The sequence below is a fragment of the Passer montanus genome, unplaced genomic scaffold (assembly GCF_014805655.1).
Source record: "Passer montanus isolate IOZ18808 unplaced genomic scaffold, ASM1480565v1 scaffold49, whole genome shotgun sequence".
NCBI lineage: Eukaryota > Metazoa > Chordata > Aves > Passeriformes > Passeridae > Passer > Passer montanus.
The window spans coordinates 5,263,965-5,276,375 of record NW_024369818.1 but is presented as its reverse complement, the minus strand read 5'-3'; the positions used below and the strand labels follow the sequence as shown (position 1 = coordinate 5,276,375).

The window sequence follows — 12,411 nt, the reverse complement described above, 5'->3', positions numbered from 1 at the left end:
CCGGGGCCACCTCGCGTGTCGCACAGCCAGGACACGGCCGGACAGGCGTGTCCCTGCTGCGTTTTTTGGGGGTGCCCCTCTCCCTGTGCCGGGCAGAGCAGAGCGGGGGGGTCAAGGGCTGTGACACCCTGCAAGAGCAGCCTCGCGGGGTGCGCAGGGTTCCCATGGGATGGGGAGAGCTGGGGGACAAAGGCTTGGTGTTTTCCCCACTTTTTCTCTTTGCCCTTTTTCAGAAGCAGGCGCGCAACACGCACCCAGTCCCTGGCGCTTTATTCTGGACACTGACAGCAAAGGGAAGCAGCGCAGCGGCCTGGGGAGCTGTGCTGGGGGGAAAGTCCTCCGGGAGCAGGGCTGGCAGGAGGGAGCAGGGCCGGGCACTGCTGTGGCTACAGCCTGGCAGGCTGCGGGCCGGCGGGCGGAGCGGGCTGAGCCTCCAGCTCCGGGGCTCCGGGCGCTCCCCGCTTCCCGAGCGGCCGCGGCACCTCCAGGTGCTGGGACAGGCGCGGTGGCAGCTCCTGCCTGTCCCCCCTGCCCTGCGGGGACACCTGCCCCAGCTGGCTCGGGCGAGTGGCCGCACACAGCGAGCAGTCGCCCAGCCCCGGCGCGTCCCTGGCCAGGACGGCCGACTTGGGTCTCTTGTGGTGGCCGGCTCGGGGGGGGCTCAGCGGGGACCCACGGCTCGGGCTCGGGGGCCCGCAGCGGGGCCGGCCACACCACGGCTCCTCCTCTGAGGGCACCGGGAGCCGCGGTCCGGCGGGGCTCCGGCACCGCGGGCCCCCGGCCGGGCCCTCCGCCTGCTTCTCGGGGGCTTCTCCGGGGCCCGGGAGCCGCGCGTTGGGCACCCCCTCGAAGATGAAGTAAGCGGGGTTGGTGTAACCCGTGGTCGGCTCCGGGAGGCTGCGGGGGCGGCTCCTGGGAAGCACAGAGAGGGAAAGGGCTCAGCATCCCCCCGCTGCGGGGCCCCGGCACGGCCGAGCCCACCGGGGCTACCTGAGGCGCTGCGGGGGTGGCTTGGGGCACGTCGGGGGCTCCGCCGCCGGCTCGGCATCCTCCTCCTCCTCCTCAAAGCTGATCCACTCTGCAAAGGCAGCGGGGTCTGGCCTCACCGCACGGCCGGGGGACAGAGGGCAGCGTGGCCCGGGATGTCCCCAGCCCGGGGCAGCGGGAGGGGGCTGCGTGCGGCCGCCGTTACCGTAGAGCCTCTCGCGGGTGCCGCTCCGGCCCCGCGGGACCCGGACCCGCATCCAGCCGCGCACGGAGCCCGTCTCCTCCCCGCGGTGGAACAGGAACGTCTCGAACTGCTGGGCCGCGCTGCCGATGGCCGACCTCAGGGCGAGGCAGCACTCTCCTGCGGGCACAGCGTCACCCCCGGGCTCGGGGGACACGGGAGCCCCCCGTGAGCAGCAACGCCCGGAGCAGGGTGGGTGCCAGGGTCCCTCCTGCCGAGCTCCAGCTACCAAGCTCACACCCAGCAGGCTGTAACCTGGGGGGGCTGTGATGGGCACACCCCTGCGACCATGGTGGCCACAGTGTCACCATCCCCACGTACCGTAGGACTCGCAGCTCTCCACGCCCTTGATGCTGAGGAGCAGGTGCTGGTCCCCCAGGTACTCCAGGTCGGGCAGGATGGGGTTCAGCTGTGCACAGAGAGGGGGGGCTTGGGGGGCTGCCACGGGGTAGGGGGGACAGGGAGGCTCTGTCCTGGGGGGTGGTGACAGCTGCAGCTCCTCTTGGGGTTCAGGGTACAGAGCCAGAGGCAGGGATGGGGATGGGGGTAAGGATGCTGCAGGGATGGGGATGGGGGTAAGGATGCTGCAGGGATGGGGATGAGGATGAGGATGCTGCAGGGATGGGGATGAGGATGAGGATGCTGCAGGGATGGGGATGAGGATGCTGCAGGAATGGGGATGGGGGATGAGGATGCTGCAGGGATGGAGATGAGGATGCTCCAGGTCTGCGCACCACAGGCAGATGCTTGGAGGACCAGCCCAGCTTGAGGAACCCGGGGATGTCACAGTTCTGGAAGGTGTTCTCCCCACTCCGCTGCACCTCTGGGGGAGACAAAGGGGCACACAGCTCCAGCCAGGCTAGGTTACCCCCACAGCCACCCCCAGCACCCCAGGCACCCCCTCACCCTCCAGGCAGTAGGAGTGGAACTCGATGTAGCACTTGCTGCGGCTCGTGGTTTTCAGGATCACCTCAATGCTCTCCCACTCGATGCAGGCCAGCGCCTCGGGGCCGGAGCCGGGGGCTGCAGGCAGGTCCTGGCGGGTCAGGCTGTGCCAGGGCTCACCCCAAACCCGGCCCGAGGGGTGGCAGACCCCAGCCCTTACCCTCCTTGGGCACAAACTGCGACGTCACTCCCACCTCAAAGGTGGCAAAGACAGGCGAGTGGTCGCTGGTCACGATGTCATCAGTGCAGCCTGGGGGGCAGGAGGGGCAGCTTGGGGAGGGTCCCAGAGCCCTGGGAGGCCCTGGCCACCCCTGGCTGCTGTGGCCCCAGGGTCTCACTCACCGTAGGAGTTACACACCACGTGGGTCTCCGGGTGTGACTTCCACAGGATGCGGTCACACCACGAGGGGACATTGATCCGCATCTACAAACAGGGAAAGCAGCTGCTTCAGTGACCTCCCAGGTCTGGGGCCCCCTGCCCAGAAGAGCATCCCAGCACCCCAAAAAGTGAGTTCCCTCCTGCCCAGACCCTGGAACAGGCTGATGGAGCTGTGGGGACTGAGCATCACCACGCAGCCCCCTCAGCACCGTGCTGTCCCTGTCCCCAGAGGTGTCCTGCTTGGAGGGACCCCTCTGGAACTCACCCCCGTGGGCTTGGACTTCTGCCACACGTAGGTGTCCCGGGTGCCCCGCTCGTACCGGTACGTGGGAGGGAAGGAGATGTCACCCTCACCTGGAATCAGGACACGCAGGTGGCATGGGGGCCACGGTCCCTGCCTGTCCCCATGGGGTCCCCACGGGAGGCTCACACCCATGGCTGGCACCCCTGGCCCAGTGCACGCCAAGGTCCCCCTCGTGCAGAGCTGGCCAGAAGAGGGGACCTTGAGAGCTGGGGTGACACGAGGCTCACACCCATGGCTGGCACCCCTGGCCCAGTGCACGCCAAGGTCCGTCCCCCAGGCTCTCAGCACCTCATGCAGGGCTGTGCCAGGAGAGGGGACCTTGAGAGCTGGGGTGACATGGGGAGGGCTCTGGGGACCCTGGTGCTGCTGTCTCAGCAGAAGGAGCAGCGCCCTTGTCCCCACACTCACTGAACTGCAGGAACACCTTGTTCTTCTCCCGCTCCAGGTTGAGCTGGTCAACAGCCAGCAGGGCTTGAAACTCCTTCTTGACAATGTGGCTGAGGATGTCCTGTGCCAGGAAGGGACAGTGACCCCCTGGGCTCCTCTCCCCACGCTGTCCCCAGCCTGGCACTGCAGCTCCCACCTGCACGTCCATGTCCAGGCGGTAGTTGAGATCCCCAAACCAGAAGAGGTGGGTGAAGCGCAGGGTGAGGTCGAAGCCCCCCAGACGTTTGTCCCCCAGGGCCAGGGAGTGCAGGATGTCACTGTAGTTCTGGTTACGCCTGCAGGGGGACAGCAGCACCGTATAAGCCACCCGGGGACACCTCGCTCTGATTCTGTTCCTGCCAGCTGGGGACAGGGGCAGCCCCACAGCCCTCAGGGCTCCTCCAGCCCCCTGAGACACCCACCTGCCCCGTGGCAGCCCCACCCTCCCCATCCCTGCATCACCTGTGGGTCTTCTCGCTGCCAGAGGCCAGGTGGCAGTTGACGAAGCCGAAGGAGGTCCCGTTGAAAAGGAAGGAGACACCCACAGCTCCCTTGTTCCCTGCAGGGGTGTGCCACCACCGAGCTCTGGGGGAGCCCAGAGGTCCTGTGCCGGCCCTCAGGCTGTCCCCTCCCTCGGGGTCACTCCCAGCCCCATCCCCTCCCTACCCAGCGTGTTGGCGATGCCGGTTTTCACGCTGGAGGTGTGGACGTGGCTGATGCGCCGCTGGTGCTCCGGCTTCACCAGCACCACCATCTTGATGCTCCACAGGCACTGCAGGGCCACCTGTGGGACAGGGACTGTCCCCCATCCTGACCCACGGCCAGGAGGATGGGGCTGGGCACACAGCTCGGTCAGCGTGACCCTGACTCCTGGGGACAGCACTCAGGGGGTCTGTGGGGCTGATTTGGGGTGGGGGGCTGGGGTGGGAGCTGGGGGGTGATGGCTACTGGTAGCCAGCCCCCCAGGCTGCCAGGGGCTGGCTGTGCCCGCCGTTACCACTCGGTAGTCGATGGCCATGAGGGTCTTGAGGGAGGCGCAGAGGAACTCGACCCACTCGCGGTCGCCCAGGGAGTTCTCCTGGGTGCCGAGGACGTAGATGTCGTGGGGGATGCAGGCCGTGGTCTCGTCCTGCGTGCGCCCCAAGCCCCTCGAGGTCAGCCAGGAGGCCAGGGAGCGGGGAGGGGGCGTGCTGCCTGCGGGCAGAGACACACAGGGCTCCCAGGTTTCTCCCCAGCACAGCCCAGCCCCTCTCCAGGAGCTGCTGGGGTGGGAAGCAGCGTGCCAGCCCCGTGGATGTGCATCCCAGATTGCTGCTGGGATTTACAGCCCAAAACCCTCATGGTGTCCCTGCTCCTCTGTGTCCCCAGCACCCTCCAAGTGAGTGGATCACCACAGGTCAGACAAAGCCCATGGCAGCCAGATTGGTTCTTCTCCAGCCTCCTCCTCAAACTGACCACCGGCTTGACCTGAGGTTTCCTGAGACACCTCCCCAAAGCCAGCCAGGCTCACAAAGAGCCACAACAGCCTCCCAGGACAAGGCCACCTTCTCCTGGCCCCTTACCCATGTTCCACGTCCCGACATACACCGAGATGATCTCAGGCTCGTCCAGGTTGGAGTGCTGGATCTTCATCAGCTGCAGCAGCTGGCAAAAAGCCTCTCGCTTCTGCAGGATGGTGAGGGTGTCTTAGAGAGATGGGGGCACAGCACCCCAGGATTGGGTGGGCATCACCCCCAGGTGCAGGAGCCAGCTTGCAGAGGTGGTCACAGACCCAAGAGCACCGATTTGCTGCTTCCCCTATTCCCAAGGGTCCCATATTGCCCCAGGACACGCCGTGGGCACGGCGGTGCCGCTCACCCGCGCGTTGGGGAAGATGAAATCCCTGCTCAGGCTCTTCTGGTTCTCGCGGGCACACACCAGCCTCACTTTGTTCTGCACACTCTGGTACTTGATCAGCTGCAGGACTGAATGATGGGGGTCAGGGGGGCTTGGTGACCCCCCCTGCCCACCACAGGGCAGTGTGGGACGGGAGCTGGGGTGTGACAGGGCATGTGGCCCGTCCCCGTGGCATCAGGCCTGTGGCAGGGCACCCTACAGCCCCAAGGAACCCCGCTGGCAGGCAGCAGGAGCACAGCAGCCCCTCACTTTTATCCTGTGGGATCACCTCCTCCGGGGAGCTGCTGCCCTTCTTGGTGACAGTCACTGTCCCCGACTCCACGTCCACCGTCAGGGCCGCACGCTGGCACTTGCCCACCTTCACCTGCACACGGGCACGTGGCTCTGGAGCTGTCCCCACACCCGCCCTGCCCAGCAGTGACACCGGGGTCCCTCCGTGTCCCCAGCCTCACCTCGAAGTTCTGCACGGCCAGGGGCCTGGCAGCTGGCAGGGGGGCCACGGCCACGCTGGGCAGTGCCAGGTTGTGCCTTGTCACCGTCTCCTGCAGCGACTTCAGCACCTGCCAGAGGGATGTGCAGTGTGCTGGGGGCACTGGGACACCTGGGAGCCCTGGGATGTGCTGCCACCAGAGCTTGGGGCAGCAGAGGGGTTAATTTAGGGGAGGGGGAGCTGTGCCTCCCCCTGCACCACGACTGGGGTCAGGCACCTTCTTCTCCAGCGAAGAAAGGAGGTGGTTGACAGTGGAGATCTTGTTGAGGAGCAGCTCCAGGTCTGGGTCGCTGCTCAGGAAACCCTGGAGGGGAGGATGGATAATTTTGGAGCAGCACGGTGGCACTGGAGTGGTGGATTCCTTGCTGTGGGTCGGGGCTGCTCCACAAGACGTGGAGGTCCCTGGGGGCTGTGGGGGCACTCACCTGCTCCCTGGCCGGGCTGCGAGGGGACACAGGGGGGTCGAACACCTTGACCAGGGTCTCCAGACCCACCAGCGTGGAGTCGATCTCACTGCAGGGGAGGGGAGAACGGGCGAGGGGCGGTGTGGGCGTTTCCCGTGCCTTGGTGTGACACTCAGCCACCCAAAGGGGACGGGGACAAGACGGTCCCACCGCCCCCAGGCCACTGACCTGTGCAGAGCCCGGCAGGCAGTGGCGAGCGCCGTGCTGAGGTGCCGCAGCTGCGGCTGCCCGTGGCACAGAGCCTCCAGGTCGTGCACGTGGTGGGTCAGGTACTCGGCCATGAAGCCCGTGAAGTCACTGGCCGGGCTGGGAGAGGGGCGGACATGAGGATCCCCCCTGGGCATGACCATCCCACGGCCCGGGGCGGGCAGGGTGCGTTACCTGCTGTGCACCTGCTCCTGCAGCCTCTGGTGCAGCTGCTGCGGGATGTGGGTCCGGCTGGAGGGGGGAGCACCGGGACACGGCACCGTGTGCCCCCAGCCTCGGGCATCCTCCCCGTCTGCGGGCAGTGTCACCAGCTCAGCGGGGCCGTCCCCGCTGCCAGCCCGGCACAGCCCCCGGCCCCTCCCCGGCTCACCCGAGTCCTCGTCCGGCCGCGGGCGGTGCACGGGGTGCAGCAGCGGGGTCACCAGCCCGTTGTTGGGGTGCTGGTAGGCGCCGATCAGGTCGGGCAGGGTGCGGAAACACTTGGCTTGGATGCCCTGGATGGTCTGGGGAGGCAGAGCAGGGGAAGCGCCATCACATCCCCTCCTCTGCCAGGGCAGCCCCAGCCTGCTGAACCCGGCTGGTCTGCCCCTCAAAATGTGCCCGTGGTGAGCTGGAAGGGCCAGCTGGACACCGGACCCATGGGGTGAGGGGCATGGAGACATCAGCCTCCTCCAGCAGACAGGGATGCTCCCTGTGGGCACCCAGGATGCTCTTTTTAGGGGGCAGAAAGGGCAGAGCTGGGTACCAGGAGAAACCCTGAGGGGACGTGGGGACAGGCACCATGGGGCTGGCTCTGCATGGCCAGGCTGTGACAGGCTGCGTGGCAGGAAGGGACAGTGTCGGGATGCTGTGCGGGAGGAGCCTCTGACGGCCCCGAGCTGGAGCGGCTGCAAAGCGCCCGCATCCTGCAGCTCGCACAGAAAACAAACCACAGGCTGATGGCACCTCCCCGGGGAGCGGGACGAGCACCCCGAGCCCTGCACAGCTGCATCCTGCACACAGCCAGCTCCGAGGCACCGCCCAGGCACCCCCTGCACCCACCTGCACGGAGAGCAGCCCCTCGTCATCGGGGAGGATGCGGTAGGTGTAGACGTGCCTCTGGAACCTGCAGAGAGCAGGTGAGGGCCCCATTCTGCTGCCCTGTGGCAGCGCTGGGGGGCCCAGCCCTGAAACAAACACCCCGTCCCCTCTGCAGGGAGAGGAGCTGAGCCAGCATCTCTAGAAACAAATCAACACCCTCAGCTCGGAGCCTGCGGGAGGATGTGCAGTGTCCCCCTGCTCCCAAACAGCCCGGGACAGCTGTGACTGCCCCAGCACCCACTGGGCTACCCCCAGCACTCATTGGGCTACCCCCAGCACCCACTGGGCTACCCCCAGAACCCACTGGGCTACCCACAGCACTCATTGGGCTACCCCCAGTGAGGAGCTGAGCCAGCATCTCTAGAAACAAATCAACACCCTCAGCTCGGAGCCTGTGGCAGGATGTGCAGTGTCTCCCTGCTCCCAAACAGCCCAGGACAGCTGTGACTGCCCCAGCACCCACTGGGCTACCCCCAGCACCCACTGGGCTACCCACAGTGCCCTGGCTTTGGGCCATGCTGCCTGTGGGGCCAGTGCACATCCCTGCCTGTGCCACCGTCCTGTGCCACCAGCCCGGACTCTGGCTCGTGCCCCGCACCCCCAGCACCCTAATTTGCAATTTGTCCCACACAAAGAGCCAGGCCAGTGAAGGAAAGGGGTGCATCCTGCCAAACCTGCCCGCACAGACACGTGACAAGCAGGCAGGAAGGGGGCAGAGCAGGAAGGGGGCAGAGCAGGAAGGGGGCAGAGCAGGAAGGGGGCAGAGCAGGAAGGGGGCAGGCAGCAGCGCTCTCCGGGGCTGCACACCTGGTTCCAGGTGTGGGGATGGCAAGAGGCCACACCTTGGGGCTTGTGGCCCCATGTTGGGGGCTGTAGCCCCAAATCCCCAGCGTGGGAGATGCTCACAGGCCAGCAGGCAGCCCAAAACAGCTCAGTGTGCCCTGGATTTGGGGTTGTCCATCCAGCAGCCATGGGGCTGGGCAAGGCTGTGGGCCCAGCCTTCACCCTGCTCCCAGCCCGGGGATCACCCAAACCCCTGTGCCAGGGAGCTGCCACCCCACCCACATCCCTGCAGCTCTTCCACGAGGTTTTGGCGGTGCCTGGAGCAGGGAGAGGCACAGAGGGAGGCAGGCAGGGGACAAAGGCACAGAAGCCACGGGCAGAGGGGGGCAGGGACTCACAGGAGGCACAGGGCATATGCCCCCTTCACCGACTCGCTGTCCCGCACCAGGAAGGAGCCGTCCCGCCCAGCCTTGGCCAGCAGCTCCTCGGCCACCACCTGGCTGATGTCGCGGTGGTACCACCGCGCTGCCGCCATCCTGCAGGGCCGTGTCCCCGTCCCCGCGCCGCATCCAGCTCAGCAGGGGACAAAGGCACTCACGGGGGCTGCTGGGGCACGGCAAGGAGGGGGCGGCGTGGGGACACCGCGTCCCCGGTACCCGGGCGTGGCGCTGGCTGCAGGTCGCGGCAGGTGACAGGGAGCCACCGAGGTGATGCTCATGGGGACACGGTGCCCTGCGGCCGGGCAGCGTGGCAGGAGCACCCGGGGGGCGGCTGGGGGAGGCTGGGGGTCCGGATGATCCTCATCGAGGAGGCTCCAGCCTGCAAGGGAACACGGGGGCAGATCAGCGAGCAAATCTCTCCTGCTGGGGGAGTCACAGGAAAAGCGGCCCTGGGCCACCATCCTGCGGGGTGTGCGGCGAGGACAGGCCATGCCGGTGGCACCCAGGGGTCTGTCCTCACCCCACGCACTCACCGTGCCTCGCAGCCGCCGTGCGGGGCTCCCGTGGCTCCTGTGGGGTGCTGTGGGCTGCGAGCTGAGTTTTGGGGTTCAGCCGGGCGGGAGCGGGGCCGCGATGCTGCCGGGCTTCCCCGGTGGGTCACAGCGGCCCCCTGCCCGCCACGCTGCCCATCGGGGTCACGCAGTGCCCTCGGCGATGCCCTCGGTCCCCGTCCCCCGGGCCGGCCCCGCTCGGTGCCGCTCGCTCGGCTCCGCGCTCTTCCTCCTTCTGCGCGCCCCGCTCTCCCCAGCCCCGGAGCCGCCTCCTCGCTCCTCCTCCAGCCCCGCCACCGGGGCCAGGCAGCGGCCACCGGGGCTCGGCACTGCGGGGACAGCGGGGACAGTCCCGCTCTGCCTCCACCCGCTCCCTGCGCGTCCTCCCCGGGATGCGGGATGGCAGAACGCTGGGAGGAGGCGCTGCCGGTGGTGCAGGATGGCAGAAAACTCCTGAAATATGTTTGGGGCAGGGCTTGAGCTGCCCACTCCTGGGGACCTGAGCTGGGGACGAGCTCTGCCCTTGGCGGAGAGAGACAGAGCTGCGGGCACCGGGCACCCACAGTGGCACTCATGTCACCACACCTGAGTGTGCCCTGCCCGCAGCGGGGAGGGAATTTGGGTTCAGGGGCTCCCGGGAAGGGGTCAGGAAGGATGGAGACTTTTCCCAGCAGGACAGGGTTTGGGCAGCACCGCAGTTCCTGGGTGCAGCCCCAGAGGTTTAACTCCTCGTGGCCTGGCAGCTCGAGCAGGCCCACATGCGTGTGGTGGCTCGAGCTGCCAGGGTGATTAACAGCAATTAATTACAGATGAGCAGCAGTCACCGTCTGCTGTCCAAGTGTCTGGCAGCTCCAGAGCTGCTCAGGAGATAGATGGAGAAGCAGATTCCTGCTGGAGGAGGATGAGGATAAGGAGGAGGATGGAGCTCTGTGCCAAGCCACGCTCCTGACTGTTCCCCACCCTTGGCACCACTGCACATCCCTGCAGCCCTGGGCCAGTGCCAAGGGACTGTTCCCCCACCTCCTGCCCCAGCCCAGAAGTGCCAAAACCCCCTGTGAGGCTTCCTCCTGCCTTCCCAGCCTGGAGAGGAACCTGTGGCTGGGCCAGTGAGAAGTTGGGCCGCCCGGTTTATTTTGGGCTGGTGCTCTGGTCACACAGCAGAGGGTGCAACTCTGCCCAGCCCCTGCCGTGGGGACAGACAGCGGTGGCAGGTCTGTGTGGGGCTGGAGGCACCCATCCTGCTGGAGCCCCAGCCCCAGCAGTGCTGCTCCATCCCGTTACTTAACAGCACGGCAGTAATTCCTGGCAGGCGTGGAGGTGCCTGTCTCCTGATTAATGCCGTCCACGCCGCTTCATCCGGATCAGGGAGAAAGCCCAGGAGCTCTGAAGGGCTTTGGGAAATCAGCAGTGCCTGCTGTGAGTGTTTATGTAAGGTGGCTGTGGTGTGCAGTGCCAGAGGCAGAGCTGGCACCGAGCCAGAGGCACCTGGCAGCTCGGCCAGCACTGGGCACAGGTGAGGTTGGGAGGGCAATGTGGGCTCACCTGGGGGCTCTGGCTGCACCAAGGCTCCCTCCAGAGCCTGTGGATGCAGGAGGCCCCATGGCCCTTCCCCGGGAAGGCAGCACTGGCCGTTGGGACAGGGGGTGAAGCCACCAGCTCCACCAGCCCCCCTGGGGTCCTGTCCCTCTGGAAGTGGCTGCTTGAGCAGTGCTCCACACAGTGACTGTGCCTGGAGGGATGGTGGGGTGAGGAGATGACAGGAACCTCTGGCCATTCATTACACAGGAAAAAGGAGGAAGCCTCTTTAATTTCCCGATTATTTTGAACTCTGCTTCCTTCTCCAGTGCTTGGTTTGGAGCACAGGCAGAGCGTGGGAAGGGATGTGGGCTCTGTCCATCTCCCCACTGCTTTGGGGAGGGGAATTATCTGCTCCCCAGATAATGGGGAGGCTGAAGCCACCCAGCTGGGATTAGGCTGAGCTGAAGGGACCCAAGGTGAGCCCTGCTCTCCCCCTCCCCACACTGTGCAGACCCTGCAGAGCCAGTGCGTGGCCCCGGTCACAGGGCTTTCATTAAGAGCGTAACAAAGAGCCACAAACACAAACAGAGCTCAGGATTAGGTGCCCCAGGCACAGAGCTGGGGGCCCTGGCCAGGCCGAGGGTGTCCAAGTGGGGCTGCCTCCTCCTCCTCCTCCTCTTCCTCCTCCTCTTTCACCTGCCAGTGTGAAGGTCACAGTTCACGTGTCCCCCTGACTGTGGCAGAAATAGCACCAGTTAATCTGGAACCTAAGCAGCTCTCCTGTGTGCAGTTAAAGAGATCACAAGTCTCGGCCCCGGGGAACGTGTGCTGGCAGCTAAAGCCCTGGCAGTGGGGCTGCTGGCATGGCATGGCATGGCATGGCATGGCATGGCATGGCATGGCATGGCATGGCATGGCATGGCACGGCATGGCTCCCAGTGGCCCTGGGGGAGCAGGTGAGCTGTGTTTGGGAGGAGTTGGTACCCAGGTGATAAATGTTGTTGAGCTGATGCAGAGGCCTGGAGGAAGCACAGCTCCTACAGGGATATCCTGACCCCAGTGCTCAGCTCTGGGGGTTGAGCCAGAACTGAGTGCAGCCCCAGAGGAAGGGCTTGAGTGGTGCTGGAGGTGAGGAGGGTGAGTGGAGCTTTGCTGGAGCAGTTTGTAGCTGCCCTGGGCTGTCCTTGTGCCCCACCCTAGAGCCAGTCCCATGGTGGGTATCCCACACAATGGCTGTGGCTGGGACAGGGCTGCAGTGAGAATTCTGCTTGCCTGGCAGCCATAAGGTAGAGCCACTCTGGGCTTTCCACAGTGTCCTCTCTGCTGCAGCAAACCTGGGGTTAGTGATGCACTACTTGGGTCAGGCGAGGCCAGCCTGCAGTTATGAAATGATTCTGGGTTGGGCAGGCTGTGCTGGGGACACTGGCAGCTCTGTGTCCCACCCACCAGGGGTGGCTGGTCCTTCCCTCTTGGTTCAGGGAGGGTGAATCCTGCCTTCCCATCCTCTTGTACAGCAGTGTCCCCGTGGGGAGGGTGTCCTCTGTGCCCTGGGCCATGGCAGGTCACCTCTAGGTGAGCAACCTCATAGGCACCTTGGCCATGCAGGAAGCTGCTTGTGCCTCCATCCTTCTGTTATCCAGCCAGGAAGGTGAGGGAGGACTCCAGGCTGGTTCCTCCTCTGCCATCTCCATCCAGCCCCA

The 12,411-nt window shown here is 66.0% G+C and overlaps 1 protein-coding gene across 1 annotated transcript; it reads right to left on the bottom strand.

The window, feature by feature from the left end:
* Positions 1-273: 273 nt before the first annotated feature.
* LOC120508713 (phosphatidylinositol 3,4,5-trisphosphate 5-phosphatase 2-like) lies at positions 274-9,417 on the bottom strand. The gene is made up of 26 exons (XM_039722591.1): positions 9,176-9,417; positions 8,601-9,021; positions 7,381-7,444; positions 6,710-6,842; positions 6,514-6,631; positions 6,301-6,438; positions 6,094-6,181; positions 5,886-5,972; positions 5,631-5,738; positions 5,428-5,542; positions 5,140-5,246; positions 4,845-4,947; positions 4,280-4,476; positions 3,949-4,066; positions 3,745-3,841; positions 3,440-3,578; positions 3,265-3,364; positions 2,818-2,906; positions 2,516-2,597; positions 2,334-2,423; positions 2,135-2,251; positions 1,963-2,051; positions 1,550-1,637; positions 1,193-1,348; positions 991-1,078; positions 274-912 (listed from the first exon to the last, which is right to left on the bottom strand). Exons 2-26 carry the CDS (start codon positions 8,735-8,737, stop codon positions 387-389), a joined length of 3,174 nt encoding a protein of 1,057 aa, XP_039578525.1. The 5' UTR covers positions 8,738-9,021; positions 9,176-9,417; the 3' UTR covers positions 274-386.
* Positions 9,418-12,411: the final 2,994 nt, after the last annotated feature.